Below are 24,778 nucleotides of genomic sequence, written 5' to 3' on the forward strand. Positions count from 1 at the left end.
TCATAGGTAAGCAAATTAGGGAATTATATTTATTTAACTTTTACTCAGGAATGTTCAACAGGAAAAAGAGTTTTTATTCCTCTAAATGTTGCAGTGTACCCAGCCAATCCTCGCCTCTTGAAATGATGCCGGTGCTCTGAGTGGGGTATTATGGGAACAAAAAAGAGGCAGCTTGATCTGGATGCACTTCAAGCCTTAGAAGATTTTTTTTTTTTTTCCCGTTGAACGCTCCTGAGCAAATGTTGAGAAATGTATTGCCATCCATGCTATTAACAATGTCAAAGTAGTCGGCAATATGTTTAAAAATATAATGCTGCGATACAGGGTCCCTCCCCATAACTGTGTGTTCTAGTCCCAGGACGGGTCCCTCCCCATCACTGTGTGTTCTAGCCCCAGGACGGCTCCCTCCCCATCATTGTGTGTTCTAGCCCCAGGACAGGTCCCTCCCCATCACTGTGTGTTCTAGTCCCAGGATGGGTGGCCCAGCTTGGGCGTTGCTTTACCTTGCAAGCAACTCTGTGAGGACACAGCTTCCCGAAACCCAGGGGGGGCTGGATTCTCCGCAGCAGAGTCACCACATCCAAGTGTTTTATCCTTCCCCTGTGGAAAAGCAAACGGAAAACAGTGAATTACCACAAGCCAGCCTTTCCCTAGTTCTAATGTCAAAATTTGCTCCATCAATGCTAGGCTTCACTTCATGGAATTCAAAATTATAAACCGGTGCCATTATACACTATATAAACTATATAGATCAAATCTAAAACCTCAAATTCCTGGAGATGTGATAGTGAAAATGGAACATTAATACATTAAAACATTAAACTCATTAATAAATATTATGCACTATTAAACTCATTAATAAATCATTTTATTCTGGAAAATGCCGACTGTGATCACAAAACGAGGATTTTGCAAACGGTGTATCGCGAGCCCTGCATCTTTCGTTGTAACGACCGGATGAGAGCAACAAGATGACCATGATTTAAAAGAAGCTGTGCTGACTTTGCTTCCGGGTCGTATTCAGCCCAGATCCTCTTGAACTCGTCTAGGTGGTGGGGTCCGAGGATTGACCAGTCTCTCGTCAGGTAGTCAAAGTTGTCCATGATGACAGCCACAAAGAGGTTAATGATCTGTTGGAGGAACATGAAAGTGTTCAGTGGCCAGTCATATATACACTTGGCATGTTTGATCCGCCATCAGCCGGTGCACCTCATCAACTAATTGCACACAAATGCACTGTAGTCTCCCTTACTTTACTATCAGTAAAATATTAAAATACAAATAACCAAAATAACTCATTTCAATAATAGTTTCATCTTGTTATCCTCCATACTGTACATAACACACTGGTGATGGTGTATTTAAAAATGTAATGTTTTAAATTGCCAGCATGTACAGTTTTTGTAGTTTACTACAAAACACTACAGGGAATTGGGAGTTTTGAGGGCTCTCATTCCAAAAATGGAAACCCTTTATGGGCTGATCCAGTCCATCCATCTGTATGCCACACAACAGTGCACATGATAACTGCCTTTGTTATGCACCAATATTCAGCAAACCTGTAGCATACGTTCCCAGCTTCTTTGGATTGCATGTTGCTCACTCACCAGGAAGGCGCAGAGCATGTAGAAGCTGACGAAGTAGAAGATGGCGAAGTGGCTGCCGCAGTTCTCTTCCTCGCTGCTGTGTCCCGGCTCCGAGCCGCTCTCACAAGGACGTGGGGGTTTGCAGGCCAGCATGATCTCTTGCCAGGCCTCTCCTGTGGCACACCTGAGATGGAGGAGGGAAGGAGGGAATCTTAAAAAAATGTAGGATTCAAATACCAAATGGGTGGTACAGAACTAAACAGGCTCATCAAGAGAAAGACCTTGGTGTTGTAATATACTCACTGCTGTCAGCAGCCAGACAGTGCTGGAAGTCATTTAAAAAGGCAAACAGAATCAGGGATGGAAATGAGACTTTCAGTGCAAAGCAGTTTAATCTATTTCTAGTTTTACAATGAGTTTAATAAGACAACCCTGCATTTGTTACCTATACACTGTGGTTAATCAAGCTTGTAAAAAAAACCTGAAATGGCTGAAACTGCTATGTAATATGAGTCTTGTTTCCAACCCTGAGAATGCTTGGGTAGGGTATATAGTCAACAGTGTAGATTATAAATCTAAGGAGGTTATGATGAGGTTGTATAACACACTGGTGAGCACTTAGAAAACTGTTAAATTCTGGTCCCCACATTACCGAAAGAACTTTCCTCGTTCATGGCCTTGGAGAGAATCTAACAAAGATGAACTGCACTAATCCCAGAGTGATTAATTCCAAATCACTGGGATACTGTAAGACCCGACCAATGTTTTGAGATTAAACAGGCACTAGGAACTAGGTGAGAACTGATGAGCCAAATGGCCTCCCTTTGTTCTTACATTTTTTTAATGTTCTTATGAAAGACAAACATCTTAATAAAATCACATTTTCTAAAGAAACAAGCACCTGAAGAGCAGCAGCACAGCCTGGGGGAAGGTTTGGAAGTTGTTGTTTCTGTTAACAGGACTGTTGTCCCTTAGAGCAATCTTACCAAACATCTACAAGAAGAGAAAGAGAACCGCTGTAAAATGAAAATAACACAAGCATGTACACTTACACAAAATGATCCAAAACTGGATTCACTTCATGAAAACTACAAACCCCTAAACTCTGGAGTTAACACCCCTGCATTTTATTAACTGTTGACATAGTAGAGTATTCAACACTGGCAGGAGAAGGGAATTCGTTTTATTGGTCCTCCCCACCCAACTGTCACCTCACAGCAGTACTGCTGAGCTCTGCTCGACAGGAGCTGCAGTATCTATCATGCATTCACTCACCTGCATCCCAATCACAGCGTAGATGAAAAAAAGCATCACTATGAGGAGAGCTACATATGGCAGGGCCTAAAACGAGAGAGGCAGGGCGAGAGTGTTAGTATATTTTACATTTGGGTATTTAAATATAAACTACTAAGTTCCTGAGTGAAGTCCTGGTTCCCACAGCCATGCAAATACTGTATAAAAAAAGAGTTCCACCACAGCAGGAGCAAACTGGACTAAAAAAAAAAAAAAAAAACGGCACACAAACAAGACAGGGTAAAGGCTGTAGATGATTGGATGTGGTTACAACTGCCTTTCACTATGCAACGAGGAAACGTTTTGAGAAAAAAAAAAAAGCCTTTCACCTAAAAGGATGAAAGGAAATGTCTCAGTTCTGAGAGGATTAAAGGTAAAACTTATTTAAAAAAAAAAAAAAAAAACTACAGGGTTTGATTTGAACAGCCAGGTAAGCCACTGTTGGATTTGTTTTTTTTTCACAGCACCTGGGAATCCACCCGCATTGCAGTAACCGATTGGCTTTAAAGTTAATATGTATTGGTTTGCCTGTTTAACAAACCTCTGTTTACCTCAGTTTCGAGCAAGTTTCTTCTTTATGCTTATGTAATGTTTTTGGTTGCTGCTTGATGCTGAGTTGTGGTACATACTGCGCCTTCTACCTCTGGTGCACCTTTTCATTGACTCCTGATGTGAGTACAGTGCCCCACTCAACACAGTTTCACAACGGAAACAATAATTGTTTCAAACCCGAAACCTAGGAATGAATTCATAACTTGCAAATGTACCTTTCTGGCTCTTAAAAAAGAATAACAAGTGTTTTTTTTTTTGTTTGTTTTTTTTTTTATATATAATATCTTTGAATGTTTGCCAATACAGTTTTGTTCTCTTGTATTACCTGTCCAAACAATGAGTTTAATTTAATTGAGGGTTCAGCCTCTTTCTGTTTATCATGTTGGTGGAATATTATTTAATAAATGGTGGTTTATTAAATTTGTCATGATTATTGCACCCCCCCCTTTATTTTCTTTATACCGCTGAAGGGAGATCATGCTGTTGCACTACATCAGCCTTTGAGGGGCTGTCATATGCAGAGCAGAGCAGTGGTGGGCTAGGGGACATGCAAGCTGCATCAGCTTCAACTATCTTGTACAACTCACTGCACAATCTTACCACATATCCTGTTTAACAAAAATCATTTTGCATTTGTGTATGTATTCCTATGATTGCGAAACTGTGAATGTAGTTCTCAGTGACTGTCAGACAGTTGTGAAATGAAGGTGACTTAGAATTTTTTAGTTTTGAGAGACAAAGGTTTCATAGACCCATGAGAATGCCTGTTCACTAGTCTGGAACTGAAATGCAGAGACATCTCAAACCATTGGCCTGCATGGGTCAAAAATAGTCCAGGTGAATGAAGATCTCAAGGCCTTTAGAAAAGAATGTTTTCCCAGGCTGTGTAAAGAAGCTATTAACAGTCTGCTTGAGCAACCTGCAGCACATGGTGGTGATTTGTTTGAGACCACCACATCTACCACTGACCCTAGTCTTCCTCACCTGGAAAGACTTGATGAAGGTCCACAGCAGGGTCCGTATTCCTTCTCCCCGGGACAGCAGCTTCACCAGTCTCATAACTCGGAAGAGCCGGAAGAAGGTAATGGAGATCCGGGAGTTGTCTTCGGTGTTCTGCAGCCCCTTGTTTTTTACACACACACATAGCATTGGGTTACCAGGCAAGTAATAAAGGTACAGCTTACACTCTGAACAGAGAGCTTTGGAGGAAACTCAACTAGCAGAAACTGTGGCAGCGCTGGCAGCTTCAAACAGAAAAACTAAAAGTCAAATAACTGAGATGGCGATGCAACTTATCAAGCTCTACATGACATAAAGCTTTGTTTCGGGGCTGTATTCAGGGCTCTTTGTTTTCAATGTTGTTTTTTGAGGAGCACACAAAGTACTCTTACTTATTACTATTACGTATCAGAGCAGTCATTGAAGCAACATCCAATCTAGTAATTTGACAATTATTAAAATGACAGACGGAGACACTCGGGTACAACAGGAAGGAATTTGGAAGGAATACATTAACCTCACGTATTCGTTTGAAGTAATTCTAATATTATTAATGTAAAATCAAAATAACCAGTCTAACAAATTAATGTTTTTTTTATTTCATTTGACCAAATCAAAGTCAGCACTTCGCGAACGAGGACGTGAAAGCACTTGCGGTAATAAAAACACAAGAAAAACTCCAAGTGAAATCTCGCGGAACCAAAACAAGCCCTTTCGCCCTTCAAAAAGCAGCTATTGCTTGTTGACTACAAGTGGGTTGAGAAGGGGGAGTGGTTTGCTATCGCCCGACCAAATCTACTCAATTGCAGCTATAAATCACATCACAAGACTTTCGCAGGACTGGATTTTATAGTCAACTTTGAAGTTATCGAAACTATCGCATATTAAGCAAATAGTAAAAACAAATTACACAAAATATCCTGAAAAAAAACCCCAAAAACAACAACAAAAAAAAAGAGTAGACACTCCACTGACCTCACATATCGAATACTTGCACACAACACTGAATAATTTAAAATGAATAATTTACAGTATTTATTATTCCTATTATTATCATAATATATGTTGTGTTTGTTGCACCCTTAAACGAAACACGTACAAGACCGTTTTCTTCTTTAGCATACCTTTTTTTTTGCCACAGTTTGAGTTAAATGTTTAATGAAGCAACATGTATTATTTATTTAATACATACAAACAATGAACACTTTTCTACTCACAGAGAGCTTTGCGTGGAGCAGTGTCTTTCAGTAATGATAAAACTTTTTAGACATATTCTATTTCTTATCTTTGTATTAAGCTACAACTATGGTACTTTTTTTATTTACAGTGGCTCTCAAAAGTATTCACCTCCTTGGACTTTTCCACATTTTATTGTGTTACAACATGGAATCAAAATGGATTTAAATAGTTTTTGCCATTGATCAACACAAAAAAAGTCCATAATGTCAAAGTGAAAAATAAAATCTACAAATTGTTCTAAATTAATTACAAATACAATACAGAAAATAATTGATTGCATAAGTATTCACCCCCTTGAGTCAATATTTGGTAGAGGCACCTTTGGCAGCAATTACAGCCATGAGTCTATTTGGATAAGTCTCTACCAGCTTTACACATCTGGACACTACAATTTTTGCCCATTCTTCTTTGCAAAATTGCTCAAGCTCTGTCAAGTTGGATGGGGACCTTTGGTGAACAACAATTTTCAACTCTTTCCACATATTCTCAATTGGATTGAGGTCCGGGCTTTGACTTGGCCATTCTAAGACATTGATCTTTGTTGTTAAGTCACTTCAGTGTGGCTTTGGCTGTATGTTTGGGGTCATTGTCTTGCTGGAAGATGAATCTTCTCCCAAGTCCCAGGTCTCTTGCAGAGTTCACCAGATTTTCCTCCAGGATTTCTCTGTACTTTGCTGCATCCATTTTGTCCTCTATCTACACAAGCTGCCACCACCATGTTTCACGGTAGGGATGGTGTTCTTAGGATGATGTGCGGTGTTAGGCTTGCGCCAAACATAACGCTTAGCACTGAGGCCAAAAAGCTCTATTTTTGTCAAAACAGACCATATAATCTTCTTCCATTTGGTCTCAGAGTCTCCCACATGCCTTCTGGCAAACGCTAGCTGAGATTTGATGAGAGTTTGTTCAACAATGGCTTTCTTTTTGCCACTGTCCCATAAAGGCCAGTTTTGTGAAGCACCCAGGCTATTGTTACCGTATGCACAGTGTCTCCCAGCTCAGTCGCGGAAGACTGTAACTCCTTTAGAGTTGCCATAGGCCTCTTGGTGGCCTCCCTCCCTAGTGCCCTAGCGCCCATACTCAGTTTTTGAGGACTGCCTGTTCTAGACAGATTCACAGTTGTGTCATATTCTCTCCATTTCTTAATAATGGACTTTTCTGTGCTCCGGGCGATATTCAATGTCTTGGAAATGTTCTTATGTCCTACCTCTGGTTGGTGCTTTTGAAGAACCTTATTCCAGATTTGCTTTGAATGTTCCTTCGTCTTCATGATGTAGTTGTTGTTAAGAAATGTACTAACCAACAGTGGGACCTCCCAGAGACAGGTGTATTTAACCTGAAATCATGTGAAACACCATAATTGCACACAGGTGGACTCCATTCAACTAATTATGTGACTTCTGAAAACAACTGGTTGCACCAGAGCTTATTTAGGTGTGTCATAGCAAAGGGGGTGAATACTTATGCAATCAGTTATTTTCTGTTTTATATTTGTAATTAATTTAGAACAATTTGTAGATTTTATTTTTCACTTTGACATTATGGAATTTTTTGTGTTGATCAGTGGCAAAAACTCCTAATTAAATCCATTTTGATTACATGTTATAACACAATAAAATGTGGAAAAGTCCAAGGGGGCCGAATACTTTTGAGATCCACGGTATTTAGTGGTCTGCAATTATTTTTATGGTTTTCTCCCCAATTTAGTAATGCTCACCGCTATCGTCCTCCGAAGTGTGTGCCATCAGCCGCCCGCTTCTTTACACACTGCAGACTCACCATGCAGCTACCCAGAGCTACAGCATCGGGAGGACAATGCAGCTCTGGGTAGCTTACAGGCAAGCCCGAGGACACCCTGGCCAACCTTGCCCTCCCCTCACCCGGGCGGCGCTCAACCAATTGTGCGCCAACCCCTGGGAGCTTCTGTCCTCGGTCGGCAAAGGAATAGCCTGGACTTGAACTGGTGACGTCCAGACTATAGGACGCATCCTGCACTCCACGCAGAGTGCCTTTCCTGTTTTATTTTTAAGTCCAAGGACATACTCATACGTCACCTGTGACGTCACCTCCTTCCGTTCAAATGATTAATTTCTTAAAGGCACAGTGCTCCATTACATTGAACTTCGATCAAACTCAAGGCTAGCAGATGTAAACAAACTAGAATACTAATAAAGAACGTATGAATGTTTTAACCACTTTAAAGATATTAACTTTTAATTTTAAACATTTGGTTACTCTTGTAAAGTACTTCAACACGTAGGCCTACACAGAAGCATTACATGAAGCCCAAATTCTCGGTATATAAGAACAAGAACCATAAGAACCGTTAAGAACCGTTCCAGTACAAGGGAGCACACATTTTATTTTGGCTATACCGTGTCAGCATGCCAAGCTGTCCCCTCGAAGCGTATAAATCCATGTAGAAAACAAAATTACATAATACCTATAATGCTAGCCTAACTGTCATCTCAGAAGCATCAAGATGCATTTTTTTAATTTGCTTTGGGTTTTTGACAGAAGAAATAATAATAATAATAATAATAATAATAATAATAATAATAATAATAATAATAATAATAATAATAATCAAATACACCGACTGTCCATTTAAAAAAAGTAATTATCTGCAATCAACTTTTTTATTTTCACAGCACTGGATAGCATTTCATTCGACTTTTTACTGTATAATATGTAATGGTACTAATTCTGGCAACAGTGTTATGTTGGTTTTTGGATGTTCTATTTACCCAAACATTTTTTTTTTAAATCTTCATTCTTGTGCAGTTATAGCCTACTATACAGCCTTGTGCAGAAACGTGCCAGTTGGGTATGATGATGCTGGCACTGCATGGTATGGTGCTGACACAAGCCAGGGCACAGTATGGATTCATATCAGTGACAGAACAATGCAGCACATCCATATTTTTCAATATTTTACACAATAAAAATAAAAGCAATTATTATTATTATTATTATTATTATTATTATTATTATTATTATTATTATTATTATTATTATTATTATTTGTCAAGTAAACCCTGATAGTCCTGCATTATTATGTAATGATACCTGTTTGATAGCAGCCATTCCCCTCAATGCTCTCTAATCAGAGTTTACCCCTATTATTATTATTATTATTATTATTATTATTATTTATTTTTTTTTTTTTTTTTCTTCCCAAAACTTTAAACTGCTGCTGCTTTGAAGCTGATCAGGTTCTGAATTGGTAGTTAACAAGCTGGATACATTGGCTGTCTGATGCAGAAATTTTTTTACTGATGTGTCCTTGCAATTGGCGCTGTGATGCATTTTTCGATAAAACCTTTCAAAATCTTCTTCTTGGGAACCGGTGAAGCGATTGATCTGAAACTTGGCATATATCATCAGCATCCAAACCCGCATCAAGCTTGAAAAGCAGAAGTTGCTGTGATAAATTTTAATGTCGAAATGGCTGCCACTGGGCTATTAACCGATATTATTATTATTGCTATTATAAAATATTATATTATTATTATTATATATATTATATTATTATCATTAGTTAATAATAGTAGTAGTAGTAGTAGTAGTTGTATATAATAGCATTCACTGATATTCAAACAAAACAGTAGTACAACACAGATTTTAATTTTATTTTTTTCTGCCCTGGCTGTCTTCGCCTGCCTTTTCGCATGTTACCGCCTTGTTTCCGCCCCTTCAAAAGGTCACAAATACCGGCTGGGGATTGGTCAACAGCTGGTTTCATGTTGCTTTTGGCGGTCCCTCCTACTGCAAAACTTTTCTCTGCCCCTTTTGCAGATTGGAAATGGCTAGTTTTGGTTTTGGGATAAAGAAGATGCGATATGGAAACTAGTGATATCGCATAAACACTCTTTTGTAAGAGCGATCAGGGCTTGATTTGGCCGGCCCCTAATGTGTTTCATGCTACCAAGCTGCCTGCAAAAAAATATTTTCACATTATGTTGTAACTGTGTTATAGCAAATTAAATTGTCTCATAAATATTGTATATCTTGCGCTTCCATTTGCTATGTATGCAGTTTTGGAAGAAACACGTGGTATGTCCTCCCACCCCTTCCTGTCATTAACCAACCAGCTGCTTTCTCTACAGACTGACAGGCTTTGTTGCCAGTGATACATATAATAAAGGCACGTAAACTTTATTTGACCTAATATGGCACAAGCTATCACTTTTTTTTTTTAAATGAAAATATATGTTGCTGCAACATGTGAAAGCTACATTGACTTTCATGACAGGTAAGATATATGGAAATTCTTTTTTTTTTTTTTTAAAGCCACCAGTTGAAGACACATCGAAACAACAGGAGAAAATGAACCACTGTGCCACAAGGTGAGCAGGGCACACAAAACAGCCAGAACGAAGAATGCCAACAGCACAAGTAAGGTTAGCCCATGTATGAGGTTGGCACGCGCACACAGTCAGAGGCGGCATGCGGTGTGGTTGGCGTGGGTGAGGAAAGGGGTGGAGCTAGGTTACCGTCAGTCCGTACCATTGATCTTACCATGGAGGAGTGAGAAGACGAGGCGGAGTCAGCTGGCTTTAAAGAAAGGCAGACAGATAAAAGCTATAGTAGGAAACCTACAGCAAGAGACCTGAGCATTTCAAATGCTTCACCCCTACCAAAAATTCATCTGAGAGCCTGGGGGGTTCATGTGCAGGGCTTACAAGCTAGAGGTTCATTTCTAGTTTTCCATGCTTTATATTAAAGAAATATGCCCAGCAATTAACCTGGGAAGTGTGGAGGTTTTTCTCCTACCTAATGTACATATTAGTTATTTGTACAATTAAAGGAATGCTAACGTTAGCATTACCAAATGGGAAGAGCCCTCTCTCTGTCACGATTGACCCAACAACATGTTGGAGAGAAGAGCAAACCAGGGGCGCCTCAGCCATCTGGGTGCAACCTGCAAAACCTGTGCTCTCTCCATCCTGATCCTCTCTAGTGTCAGGGGTAATAACGGTAGTGGTTGGAATGCATACAAGAGCCCCTGTGGCCAGGGGTGAGCTAGCATGTTTACTCCCAGGGGGGCCCCGTCTCTCTCCATAGAGAACCATAGGGGGCAATGAGTGGACTCGGCTGTGGCGAAGAGGTCGACTTGTGCACTACGAAACCTCTCCCAAATCTGTTTCACCACCTGAGGGTGTAGTCTCCATTCCGAGCTGTCTAGAGCTCTTCTGGACAGAAGGTCTGCTGCATTGTTGTCCACACCGGGGAGGTGAACCGCCCTGATGGAACACAAGTTTCTGTGCATCCAGGACAGGAGTCTGTGTGCTGTATGGTGAAGGCCTGGCATGCGCAGTATGTCTTGGTGGTTATGTAGGCTACCACTGTAGTATAGTCCATCCAGCCAGCACATGTTTGTGTGCTAACTGTAGGGTTCTTGGGGACCTTTGGGTGGAGCCTTGATCCACTGATCTCATTGGGGATAGACTGCTGGGGAGAGAGCTGCCCTCCTGTGCTTAGTTCTTCTTGAGAACTTGTGGCAGGGAGAGCAGTCCAGCTCACCCGCCAGCACCCTGGCCACGTGGTCTGGCCCTAGGCATCTGGCGCAGGCCGAATGCTCGTCCTGCTTGGGGAGCTTTGCCGCGCACTGGTCACACTGGTGGAAGCCAGCGGAGGACCTAGCGGAGGACCTAGCGGAGGACCTAGCGGAGGACCCAGTGGAGCGCACTGACATGGCGCGGGACATCGGTGCTAAGCGACGCTTTGGTGCCGAGTGTGTTAACTGGCACCAACTAATAGGCGTCGGTGTCGGTGTTGAGGGTGCACCGATCAGTGTCGGTGCCCAGAATGCGCGGACGAAGCCGGGCTGATAATAGGAGCTGAGTTTATCGGCTTTGCCTTCGAGAACGCGCAGTCGGTGCCAAGGTTGGTGCCGAGAGCGACCGTGGTCGGTGCCGAGTCTATTGGTGCCGAGCCTGTCGGTGCCGAGATCGGTGCAGAGTCTATCAGTGTCAACGAGGATAGTGCTGTTGGTGCCAAGTCAATAGGCGCTGAGGTGTCGAAGTGTGTTTCAAGATGGTGCCGAGTAATCGGCGTCAGCGCCGAGGACAAGCGTGGTCAATGCCGGGCTGGTGTAGCAGAGTCAATCGGCATCAGTGCCGAGGGCAAGCGTGGCCATGCAAGGAGAGCCCGAGGCTTGAGAGGAGTGACTAGGCCTGAGCTGGAGGGTTGCTAAGGCCGAGTAAATCGGCATAGAGGATGGCAAAGGGGTCAAAACAATTTGTATTCAGTAAACTGATGCAAGACTAAGGCAAGAGCAATCTCAAGAAACACTCGAAAGTGTATCTTACCGTGTATTTGTTAAATGTGTAGGTTCAAGAACCAACAAATTCGTAAATTCGGAACAAAGAAAGCATAAGGCAATCTGTGACCACTCAATGAAGTGAGAGAGAAAATAGCAATATGCTACTGTGAGGACGACCCTCTTCACCAGGAGGTGGGAAGGACTTCCTCCTCACTGCAGGGCCCTGATAGGGCAGCTTTTTTTATGCTCAGTGATTGACAGTCAGAGAGGGCTCTTCCCATTCGGTAATGGTTGTCATTCCACTGAAAGGGAACCAAAACTGTAAAATCAATTTTTCGAACCTTTTTATTGGCTTTATTAACATTACTACTGGTTCTCTATTTAATATGCTGAGATGTTTTTGGTTCTTTACATTTTTTTTTTTTAAAGCTAATTCAGGATCTGGAAAGATTTCAAACACAAAGCTACAGCTCTTCATCTTGGTACGTTTGCTGTAGGTCACATGGCATAATCACAGCTACACCATTGGAGTGAGAAGAGGCAACTTTTCCTTTATAGAATTGTCTTTGAAATACTGCACCTGAATTTTCTGCTGTATGAAATACAACCCAAAATATCAGAAGAGGGCCAGTGAAAATATTGTTAGTGCTAGCAAGAGGTAAGACAATTTATTTTAAACCCTCAATTAGCACCCCTTTAGCAGAGAGGGTTTGAGAAATCAACCTTTCTTTAAATTGGAAAGTTAGTAGGGGTCAAATTAAAGATGTTGTGCTTCAAAAAGCCCTGGGCATTTTTAATAAATAGTGAGGGGTGACAAAAGAACTGTATTTAGTGTATCTATACTGAACAAAAATATAAACGCAACATGTAAAGTGTTGGTCCCATGTTTCATGAGCTGAAATAAAAGATCCCAGAAATTTTCCATATGCACAGAAAGCTTATTTCTCTCAAATTTTGTGCACAAATTTGTTACATCCCTGTTAGTGAGCATTTCTCCTTTGCCAAGATAATCCATCTACCTGACAGGTGCGGCATATCAAGAAGCTGATTAAACAGCATGATCATTACACAGGTGCACCTTGTGCTGGGAATAATAAAAGACCACTATAAAATGTGCAGTTTTGTCACACAACACAATGCCACAGATGTCGAAGAACTTCTGCACAAACTGTCAGAAACCATCTCAGGGAAGCTCATCTGCGTGCTCATCGTCCTCACCAGGGTCTTGACCTGACTGCAGTTCGGCGTCGTAACCAACTTCAGTGGGCAAATGCTCACCTTCGATGGCCACTGGCACACTGGAGAAGTGTGCTCTTCACAGATGAATCCCAGTTTCAACTGTACAGGGAAGATAGCAGACAGCGTGTATGGCGTCGTGTGGGCGAGCGGTTTGCTGATGTCAACGTTGTGAACAGAGTGCCCCATGGTGGCGGTGGGGTTATGGTAAGGGCAGGCATAAGCTACGGACAATGAACACAATTGCATTTTATCTATGGCAATTTGAATGCATAGAGATACCGTGACAAGATCCTGAGGCCCATTGTCGTGCAATTCATCTGCCGCCATCACCTCGTGTTTCAGCCACTACCTTTTTTTTTTAAGGTATTTGTTACCAACAGATGCATATCTGTATTCCCAGTCATTTGAAATCCATAGATTAGGGCCTAATGAATTTATTTTAATTGACTGATTTCCTTATATAAACAGTAACTCAGTAAAATCTTTGAAAGTTGCGTTTATATTTTTGTTCAGTGTAGTTCCAGTTGTAAGTGCTGTCCTCTGTGACAGGGAGGGGGTGGATAAGGAGTGTGAGTGCTGCTGGAACCCAATTCTGTTTTATGCTGTAAAGTGTTGGCAGTGAATATTGCATCTAACAGTTCCATTCTTAAAGTACATACAGTTAACAAAATAATAATTCCAGTAAATCTTATCTGGTATGTATTACCAACACTTTGAAGATCTCACATTTTCTTATATGAAAGATCCACACATTATGCATATTTTTTCACAGCATTTGCATACAGTAAAACTGGCTCTTTTCCGTGCTGCTCTTCCTGTTGAAGGAACGCATCCGACACACGTTGCTTTTGGGAGTTTGAGCTCTTGTTGGAAAAAAAAAATCAGAACAGACTCCGCTGGAGAGTTTTTATTAAAAATGAATATTTCTCTGAAAAAAAAAGAACTGAAAACTTTTAAATATTTGCCATTTCTTTTCTTTGAATGAACCATCAGTCACTGCTGTTCCTGAGAAGTGCTTTCAGTATCGACTGCCTACCTTCATGTGATCTTACAAAGTTCATCTGACAGGAGCATTCCATGCAGTTCCTTCAAATACCATTAATAAAAATCAAATTCACCTTTACCATAACGTGTGCATTTTTCACATAGGAAGTTTGAGAACTACAAAATGGTGGCAATATATATTAGGTACATTCTACTGTCATTATTTTGTTACCACCATATACTTTAACAACTTTCACCATTACAATATGTTTAAGAAGTAACGAATAACAAATCACACCTCTGCTGTGCATTTTGTAAACCAACACCTTCAGGTAACCCCAGGCTTTTAAACTCAGTGCTTGAATTCTGAATGCAATAAAACCCTACTCTTTTACACAGAAGAACATGGTGTTTGTAGAACCCTGTATGAAAAAGAAAAACTAATGAATTTAAAAAGCAGTTTAAGTGCATGAGATAGGGACCTGTAGATTGTATTCATAGTGCACTTCAATACAATACACGACACAGTTAAACTGTAGTAACTAAAGCTGCAGTCGCAGTGATGTTAAATAACAGTTCACACGCAATACCAGTGCAGCTGGTTAAACTGCAAGTGCACTGTAGTTACAATAGAATTAGAGTGATGTTACTTTGTATCTCAGTCTAATTTCTAGATGCTGTTAAAGTGACGTTTAAATAAACTGCATTTATAGTGAAGACATACTATAGTTGAAAAGGAATAATAATGTCCAATTGCAAATTCTTTTTACACCATGTCAATATGAAAAACAGTTCTTTGGTGTGAGCCTGAATGGGGGGTCTCATGTGCTGTTGGGTCAGTTCTCAATTGCTTTAGTGGATACATACAAGTGTTGAATTAAATTATAGCTGGTCTCAAACCACTGAGCTCACTCACCATCTGGGGCCAAGATTTACAGAGGTTATGAAATTGCATCTTATGTCTCTCATGTTGGCTCTACCTTAGTAATAGCTTACATCATGGTGCCGACTGTGCTTGAGCCAAGATGATGTCAGTTCCCTAATCTCTTAAACCTGGCCTGGGGCTACCTAATGGCTTTAGTTGGAAGTACATTGGGTTCAGGTTCATCGTCATCATTTGTATAAATGCAGCAGGACATCATCAGTCAGCAAGACAAAAGATCGAGCAAACATTTTTAAGAAGCATCTGCCAGTTAATTATTAGCAGTGTGTCTCAGTCTGGCTGCAGATAGAGTAAGGGCCAGGCAGATGCTAACAGATACACATAATATAACTACAGGAGGACAGCAGCAGGCAGATCAACACACCAACCAGACACAAAGGTAGCTGTGGTTTTATTCCATTCAAAAGATCTCTATTAGTGCAGAGAATTTCTTAAAAGTTCTATCAAATTAAGTGCAAGGGGCTAGTTGAAAAAAAAAAGGAATAAAATAAAAATTATAAGACCATGCCAAAAAACAAAACAAAAACAAGTGCATGCTGTATAGCAGGTGAAGGCTGTTGTACACAAGCAGATGGTGCATTTTCTGACATACAAGGTTTGATCGACGAGAAACCACAGAATGCTTCTACAGACAATACCATTGTGTTGGTTTCTTTTCATCCTCTTTGTACATCATCTTTTAGACCCTACATTTTGGGAACATAATTGTGTTGGGAAGCAGCACATTTATTTAAATTATATATATATATATATATATATATAATATATATATATATATATATATATATATATATATATATATATATATAGTGGTTTGCAGAAGTATTCACCCCCTGCAAAGTTTTCACATTTTGTTGGCACCTGAGAACACTCCACGACACTTTCAAATTAGACTTTACAAGTAGAATCTACACAAACTACTCCACATTGATGAAGTTAAAAATGCATATAGAATATAAATAAGTAAGATTAGCAGAGAAAAACAGATTATTTTCAGTTGCATAAGTATTCAACCCCTTTGCTACTGCAACCCTAAATCAGCTCAGGTGCAAATGATTTGTCTGAAAGGTCACACAATTAGTGAAATGGTTTTCATTCAGAGTGTGTGTACTCAAAGTGGTTTAACTTGTAGATAATTTCCCTCAGGTATATAAAAACTTTCAAAGCTGTAGCTCACATAGTGATCCATCAAAGCAACCATGAAGACCAAGGAGCTTATGAAACAAGTCAGGGATAAAGTGGTAGAGAGGCACAGAGCAGGAGAAGGGTACAAGGAAGTTTCAAAGGTGCTGATTATCTCTTTGAGCACAGTCCATCACTAAGAAGTGGAAGATGCATCAGTCCACCCAAACACTACCCAGATCAGGTCGCCCTCCCAAACTGGGCAGCCAGGCAAGCAGGAAACTGGTTCAGGATGTCACTCTGAAGCCAACAATCACCTTGAGAGATCTGCAGTTTGGTGTCTGAGATGGGAGTCAGTGTTCACATATCAACAATAAGCCGGTCCCTACACAAAGCTGGCCTGTATGGACAGGTGTCAAGAAAGAAGCCATTACTTAAAAAGCCTCATCTTTTTGCACGTTTGGAGTTTATGAAAAATCATGCAGATGATACTGCAGACATGTAGAAAAAGGTTTTGTGGTCAGATGAGACAAAAATTGAACTTTTCAGTCTAAATTCCAAGTGTTACATCTGGTGCAAACCCAACACTGCACATCACCCAGTCAACACCATCCCAACTGTCAAGCATGGTGGTGGCAGCATCATGTTATGGGGATGCTTCTCTTTAGTAGGGATTAGGAAGCTTGTAAGGATAACCGGGAGAACGGATGGTGCAAAGTACTTGAGGAAAAGCTGTTGGAGTCAGCCAAGACTGAAAATGGAGAGGAAATTCACATTTCAGCAGGGCAACAATGCAAAGCACAAATCCAAAGCCACACTGGAGTGGTTGAACAAGAAGAAAATTAATGTTCTTGAGTGGCCCAGTCAAAGTCCTGATTTGAATCCAATCAAAAATTTATGGCAAGACTTGAAGATTGCAGTCCATCGACGATCCCCAACAAACTTGACAGAACTGGAGCAATTCTCCCATTAAGAATAGGCAAAAATGTCACCATCCTACTGTGCAAAGCTAGTAGAGACCTATCCAAAAAGACTCATAGCAGTAATTGCTGCAAAAGGTGCTTCTACCAAGTACTGACTTAAGAGGCTGAATACTTATGCTACCAGTAGATTTCATGTTGTACATTTTCTTTGCAAGTTTTGACATTTAACCTCCCCCTCATATAACAATGTTCAGTTTAACCACTACAGCTTTGAATGAAAAAGGTTCATTTGAAAAACTGTGCATAGATTATTTGTAATTAGACAAAATGTAATATTATTGGTAGGGGGTGAATACTTCTGCAAATCACTGTAATTATATATATATATATATATATATATATATATATATATATATATATATATATATATATATATATATATATATATATTTTTTTTTATTATATTTCTGGATTTTTATTTAATTAACTGCATTCTAGTTTAATGAACTGCCTTTAAAGTCCTCAGTCTAAAGAAGCCAGGAAAAATGTAGGTCACCATGACCTATATTTACAGTACTGTAAATTACTGTAACTCCTAATAAGCCAGAGCTCATGTATAAGTGGGTTACCTACATGAAGCTAGATTCTGATACCATAACACATTTTACATTCTCAGCTACCTCTACAGATCCATTTCAATGAAAATCTCTGTTACCTTTTCTAATTATAATTTGCAGATGTTCCCTTATCCTGCGCTGCTGATTCTAACAGCTCTGTAACCTTGGTCTCAATAAGTGAGAGCTTCAGCACGTCCACTTGGGTATGTTTTTAAACTGAAGACATGGTTTACAGAAGCAAAGTCTATTTGTAATTGTTGCCTATAGGATATTAAGGGAGCTGCATTAGAGAGTCTCTCTGCCTCGAGGCTTGAGATGCGAAGTGAAAAAAAATGACTGTACTGGTAATTGCCTCAGTTCCTCTTAATTTACAAATTCAGTTTGCTACATTTTATTCTACATGGTATACCATATTCAAATTCTGAGGAAATATATGTTGAAGGCTTTGTAGTGGAGTGACTGTTAAAAGAAACAATTGCACCATCTGTTGCAGCAATACAGTACAGCAGTCTTGCTTTCAGCAGCAATGACCTGGGTACTGCCATTCACATCCTGTTATACAGTTTCATTCATGCCAGATGGGTTATGAAATCCCAAACAAAAAGGGAAAAAACATTGTTGAGACAAGTGCAACAGTCCTAGCTCGTCTCAGACAGACAGAAACTGAGCTGCAGGCACGTTCACGCACAGGAGCTGTCTACTTACGTTCACCTCGGTGATAGCTATATCAACAACGCTACCGACAACAATTAAGGCATCAAATGTATTCCATGCATCACAAAAATAGTGCTGCATTGGACAAAAAGAAAAGACAAAAAACAGAGAAAAACAAAAAGGAAAAAACAAAACAAAAAAAACAAAACACAAGGAGAGAAGAGAAAAGAATAAGAAAAGAAAGAGGTTACCAGTGATTATTCTTTAAATAATATAAAAAATGGGGGGAAAAAAACAGAAAATAAAAATGGACCTTCATGCTATTATTTGCGTCAGCTATGAGTTGGAGTCCATTGGTAAGTCACGGTGTGTTTAAGTCAGTCGCAGTAATGTAAAAGAAAATAACAAATACCAGCTCACTCTCGTGTGAGGTCCTACCTTTTCAACCTTCAACCCACATTGTATCTGTTTTAAACCTGCTTTCACCAGAGCCCCCTAGAGGTGCCAGCTCTTATTGGCCTGGCTGCTGAACAAAACGCATGGAGAACTCTTTGTATAAGATACAGAAGACAGCGAGAAAGAGAGGGAAAGGGACAGAGAGAGAGAAGAGAGAGGTGCGGGAGAGGTAGAGGTATACTCACATTGATTTCACTCAGTATGACGTCTATTATGCTGCCAATAACGATCAGGAAGTCAAATATATTCCATGGATCACTAAAGTAACCCTATATAGAATGAAGGGGGCAGGTGAAGGTAAAAAGGCAAGTTAGATCAGGCATCATTAGTGGTCACAGGTTTTTTCTTTAGTTTTTCCTTTTTTCTTAGACCTCTTCTATGGCTACACATATCGTTCTCACACTGGGATAGATTCCAGAATCCAGGTGATACTGCTGTCCAGTAAGAAGCACCGTGGTGCCTAGATTCACTGCATCTGATGGGAGCTATTGTTAATATGTAGTCTGCACTCCTCCCAGTTTAAAACACTGTAGGACAGCATTGGAGAGAATGGAGTGTTTTCGTGCTCATTGGTGGGGTGTGAGGTGACAGAGCTGCAGAGATGTGAATGGAGTTGTTTTGTGGTCATTGTTATGGTGACAAGTGGCAGCACTGAAGAGCTGTAATAAGATATTTACTGCGGGTATGCCATGGTGCCAGCCAGCATGGTACTAGTTAGTATTAAAGTAAGTATATTATTTATTGAAAGTACTCATGACTGCAATGTTGCATTTTACTCACCCAAAATACATTTTACTTACATAGTGTCTAAATTTGGAGAGTAAATTACTCAATGACCCAAAACCTTATCCGGAGTGCTGGTACTAGCATAGCAAAATGTGCTGAAGCATGATAAATTACAGATATGTAACAAAAAAACATGGTTAACCAGGGGCAGTATACTCTTTCCATTGAGCAGTGCAGGTGGCAGTGAAGGTGTAGACTATACCCCTGATAAAAGGTTAAGGGTTCTGTAACATTGCAGCAATGCGGGAGGATTAACAGTGAGGTGTAGATTATACCCCTAATAGATGGTTAAGGGTTCTGTAACACTGCGACAGTGCAAGAGGATTAACAATGAGGTGTTCAGCAGGGTGGCAGTGCTGGAGAGACATTCTTTGAGCTGAGACACACAAACAGTACGATCTGCTCATGTTTGCAATGATATGGACTGCTGCCTGCTGAGAAACACCTATACTCACACAACTTTTCTACAAAAAATAATTTAAAATAACATATTTCCTCTTTGTTTTGATACACACTGTAATACAATACAGAAGTATGGTCCACAATAGCTGAAAAGCTTATGTGTAATACAATAAAGTCACTTTACCAACTGCCTCTGCAGCATACTGCTCTTAATATTTCCACATTTTTTTGTGCAAGCTGTCCAGTAGAAGGTGACCCACAGCATTGTGATCCACAACATGTGCTACAAAGCCAGAAGCAACTAATTCTAGTAACGTGTGGTACACATCTAGAACTTTAAACTCTTTTGAACTCTTTAGAGTCTGCCCACTGTTAAAAATTCTGCTGGGGACTTGTCCCTTTGCTCGGGCACTATAAGAGATAGCCCTACTTGCAGGGCAGAGGAGATTCGGAGCTTTAAAATGAGGTCCTATCCATGTACTACAGGGATTGTAGCCTGGCGCTAGAGAGCTGTGAATGACAAGTGTCACTACTGTGCTCTATGACCTTGGTGCTGTAAATAAACACTTTCAGACTAAATCTTTACAAAAGAAGTGAAATGGCGACATTGAAGACAAAAAGACCTATATTACGATATATATATATATATATATATATATATATATATATATATATATATATATATATATATATATATATATATATATATATATTTTCCTCTTAATGTTTGTGAATCAGATGCATGTCACGTCAGCTATCAGGGTTAGGTTGCCATGGTTATACATGAATAGCTTGAAGCCACAGTGAATAACTCCATCTTGCACCACATGATCAATAATTAGAATGTGCTTTTTTTTTTTTTCTTTTGTACATTTTTCAATTCAGTTTTTTGGTTGCTTTTGTCCCTTTTGTATATATGGACACAATTCCTTTATTTATTATCCAATTATTTCCACATTCCTTCATGCTGAAGTTTCACTGTACACTGTCAGATTTGAGCTGGACATGCTAAAAGAAAAATTCTAAACAGTAAATTGTGGATTTTTCTAAAAAGCGTATCATCAAAAATATACACTGGAACAAAACAGTCCAAAAACACTTAAAACAACTAGGTAAATATTTCGGTTGTCTCCAGTTCACCACATTGCGATAATTAACCATGTAGTGAATAAGTACCTTCATATTAGGGTTGGAACAATAATCAATGATTGTAATATTATCAGTCATTTGTTTGGTCTTCATTATTTATTGTACTGACCAACTGAATCAAATGAATGTGGATAATATTGTTTCTGACGAGTCATATAAAGCTAAAACGGATCAGCGCTGTGGCTGCTGAGATTTGTGTTCCTTCTTCCTGCAAACAGGAAGGGGTACAATGCCATGTAATTAAACTGTGCATGCAAAAAGATGCATTTGTTTATTTATACATTTAATTGGGCTTCGGAAAATTACTAATTTAGTTGCTCTCTATTGTAGGAGAGAACAGCGGTCTGTCTTTATTTTAAAAAGACAACAAGTGAAAAGCGTGGGCAAGAGAGAGAGAAAGAACTACTTACCAGGGAGAAATTTGCTATTCATTGGAGTTAAAACAAGATGTGTGATTACTTTGCAATCATTTTTAGCCGATAATCATTAATTAAAAAAATAAATCCTTATCGGCCAAGCCTACATTTCATCAAACAACAGTGGATTCCTTGGTAACAATGACTGCCTATGTTGCTTCTGCACTCTCATTTATTCCATATTGGATAATTTCAGCACACTCACCTACAGTACAATTACAGTGTGCAGTCACTTGGTAGTACATATGTGGGCATCTCTGTCCAGTGTACCTCATTGCTGTGGACCCCTGTTTCTTGAACAGCTTGCACAGCCCTTATTTACCAGTGACAGGTACAACATATTAATCTTTCAAGATGCAATAAAGGAAAACTAGGTTAGTCATTACACTGTAAACAAATGATTAAATGTCTCAATACATTTTCTTAAATATCACAGGTATTGTGGAGACAGACAGGGTTAAATTGGAGCATAAAAGTACAGCCCTCCTCTAAGGACAGGCTGGAGAAGAGACAACCACCCCGCAACGGTAAAGGACAGAGTGAAAGACAGAGAGAGAGAAGAACGGGGCAGGAAGAGGATACCTGACAGGAAATATCCTTGAATATAAAGTACAAACTGACCTTGACTTCACTTTCAGGTTCCAAGAACAAAGATTCATATTCTAGAGGCCTACTCATAATGGCTAGTTCATACTTCTTGCAAACATCAGCCTTGTCATAGAATTGACATGTATATCATTCATCGTTCACTGTTACAGCTATGTATCCCAATACTGAGAAGGGCCTCCTGTTTAAAGTGTTTCTTTTACTAACTGACAGCCTCACTGGATATGAAAATGTTTTATATCCCGTAGGTATGCATGTATCTTTTTGCAATGAACAATACAAAATTATGTCATTTTTTTATATTAAATAAATAAATAAATAAAATTCCTTACAATTACTTCATATGCATTCTGTCTTACAATTGCAGTTTTAAATAAAATGGTGTCCAGTGGATATTTATTTACCAAAGTTCGATAGCAATAGCAAGCAAATATACTGCTGTTCCTGCTGTCAAGACAGGCCTCTTGTCTCCACATCACAGTTGGGAATGTTACCAAGCTACTAAACCCTGAAGACAAGGACCCACCCTGGGAAGTTTCCGTCTACACTCGCGGTGCACCTGACCAGCAGAAGCACTATGAGGCAAACTGAACCCATCCTATTTCTCTCTCTAACCCCACAGGGGAGCAAAGGCCAGTACAGAGATCCCTGCCACTTTCTTTCTTTTTTTAAGCATGTTCAGTGTTCCAGCACACATGCCGGTGTAACATTTGATTCCTTTGATGCAGCGCCGAATGCAAATGCATCCAGGACATTAGCTCCTCTCAATGAAATCGCTTAAATGATAAATGTGTTAAAATGTATTTCTGAATAGAGCAAACAAAATACCCCCTCAATATTTAACAATTCACTAAAATCAACAACTCCTTGGAAACTATGTTGCGCTTCTGAAAGGAGAATCCACCCTCTAATCACATACGTATTCAAACTGTTCCTTTTAAATAGCCCTTTTGTGGATGTCTCCTTTCTGAATATATGTAATTGTGTCTGAATTTGGGGGGTTTCAGCTGATGTGGTGCAGCTGCTTTTTCATAATGAAAATGTACAGTGACATTAAAACAACCAGAACAAAGGAAACTGTAAACTTTTACTTAGAAAATATTTATAAGGATGCATGTTTTTTTTATACTGAAAACTGGAAGCAAATGTTGATGTTGCACCAGGATAAACACATTTAACTAAAACTACTGAGCTTTTAAAATGTACGGAGCTCCCTAGCTGGCTATTGCTACAGAACCTCAGTGTATAAATATCCATGAAGCAAGATTTCAAACAAAAGTGTGACAGTGAGCCAAGATCACACAATGAGACACAGTGCTCAAGGTCTTTCCCTTCAGCTTTGTTCAGCACTGGTTTTGTAACATTGCTACTTCTGTTTTCCTTTGGCTAAATAATATGCAAAAAGCACTTTGTCTTAAAGACCTTGATATCTCAACTAATGTTCTGAGTCACTTCACATTTATGATTTTATTTTAGTTTATTTATAGTTTTTTCTTTATACATTTGTGTAAATTCCTTGCTAGGGGAGGGACCAGTCTTGCTTTTGCAATCATTATGTCCCTCCCTTGACTTCTCTGATTGGCACATTGACCCTGTCACTCACAAGCACCTAACTAAATCGGGGGCTCTGGTTGGGCACAGGATGTGGAGCACATGAACAGAACCGAATCTAGGGAAATCATACAAACATGTACATGTTTAACATTCCTATTGTATGTGCAAACTGACAGGGACAAAACAGGGTCTTTTGAAAGCATGTGATCCAGTCCAGTTCAGCACAGTTTGACCACTTCACCTCGACACTGTGTTGAACACAAAGACTTTGAATTATCACAATCCCAGCTGTAAGGATACTAGACTATAACTAAACCAAAGAAAGCACATAGACGGACAAAGACATCACCTGGTTCATGTTAAATGTTTTGATAAGATTTGCTGTTAGAAAAAAAGTTAAAAGAAAAAATTAAAAGCTACATGTTTGAGAGGGGATTTTTTTACTGGCTGTTGGCCTTTAGAAATGTTTGCTTTGGAAACATGCATGATGAAGCATGGTGACTTCCTGAATAATTCTGTTGAAAATGAAGGTGTTGTGCGCCAAGACTTTGCATTTCACCAGGACAGAAGCTCTACCTGACATCTATGGGACCTACTTCTAGTATCCTGCTGAGACTTATTTAAAAAGTATGCTTTAATTATACTTTCTGTAATTACACCTGTTTCTTATTGTCCTTTGTTTCCTAAACTATATTTATTTTCATCTTGCAGTTCTCTTTAACTGGAATATAACTTAAATAAAGGGGCTTTATCACAGTGAAAAATCAAGCCCACCATCTTAACAGAAATCTCATTCTGAGGTTTTAAACTACTAGGGCTGTGTGGTCCAGTGGTTAAGGAAAAGAGGCTGTAACCAGGAGTTCCCTGGTTCAAATCCCAGCTCACTCACTGTGTGACCTTGAGCAAGTCACTTAACCTCCTTGTGCTCTCTCTTTCGGGTGAGATGTTGTTGTAAGTGACTCTGTGGCTGATGCATAGTTCACACACCCT

At 39.7% G+C, this 24,778-nt stretch overlaps 1 protein-coding gene across 1 annotated transcript in view; it reads right to left on the reverse strand.

The window, feature by feature from the left end:
- Nucleotides 1-24,778, reverse strand: part of LOC121319532 (voltage-dependent L-type calcium channel subunit alpha-1C-like) — a 326,930-nt gene that overhangs the window by 16,907 nt on the left and 285,245 nt on the right. The window contains exons 30-37 of the mRNA XM_041257053.1: nt 18,471-18,554; nt 10,179-10,226; nt 4,416-4,553; nt 2,862-2,927; nt 2,488-2,579; nt 1,608-1,770; nt 1,003-1,130; nt 504-600 (exon numbers count right to left, since the gene is read on the reverse strand). Of these exons, the coding sequence (XP_041112987.1) occupies nt 504-600; nt 1,003-1,130; nt 1,608-1,770; nt 2,488-2,579; nt 2,862-2,927; nt 4,416-4,553; nt 10,179-10,226; nt 18,471-18,554 (816 nt within the window). The remainder of the gene's footprint in view (nt 1-503; nt 601-1,002; nt 1,131-1,607; nt 1,771-2,487; nt 2,580-2,861; nt 2,928-4,415; nt 4,554-10,178; nt 10,227-18,470; nt 18,555-24,778) is intronic.

Source organism: Polyodon spathula, chromosome 8 (assembly GCF_017654505.1).
Source record: "Polyodon spathula isolate WHYD16114869_AA chromosome 8, ASM1765450v1, whole genome shotgun sequence".
Taxonomy (NCBI): domain Eukaryota; kingdom Metazoa; phylum Chordata; class Actinopteri; order Acipenseriformes; family Polyodontidae; genus Polyodon; species Polyodon spathula.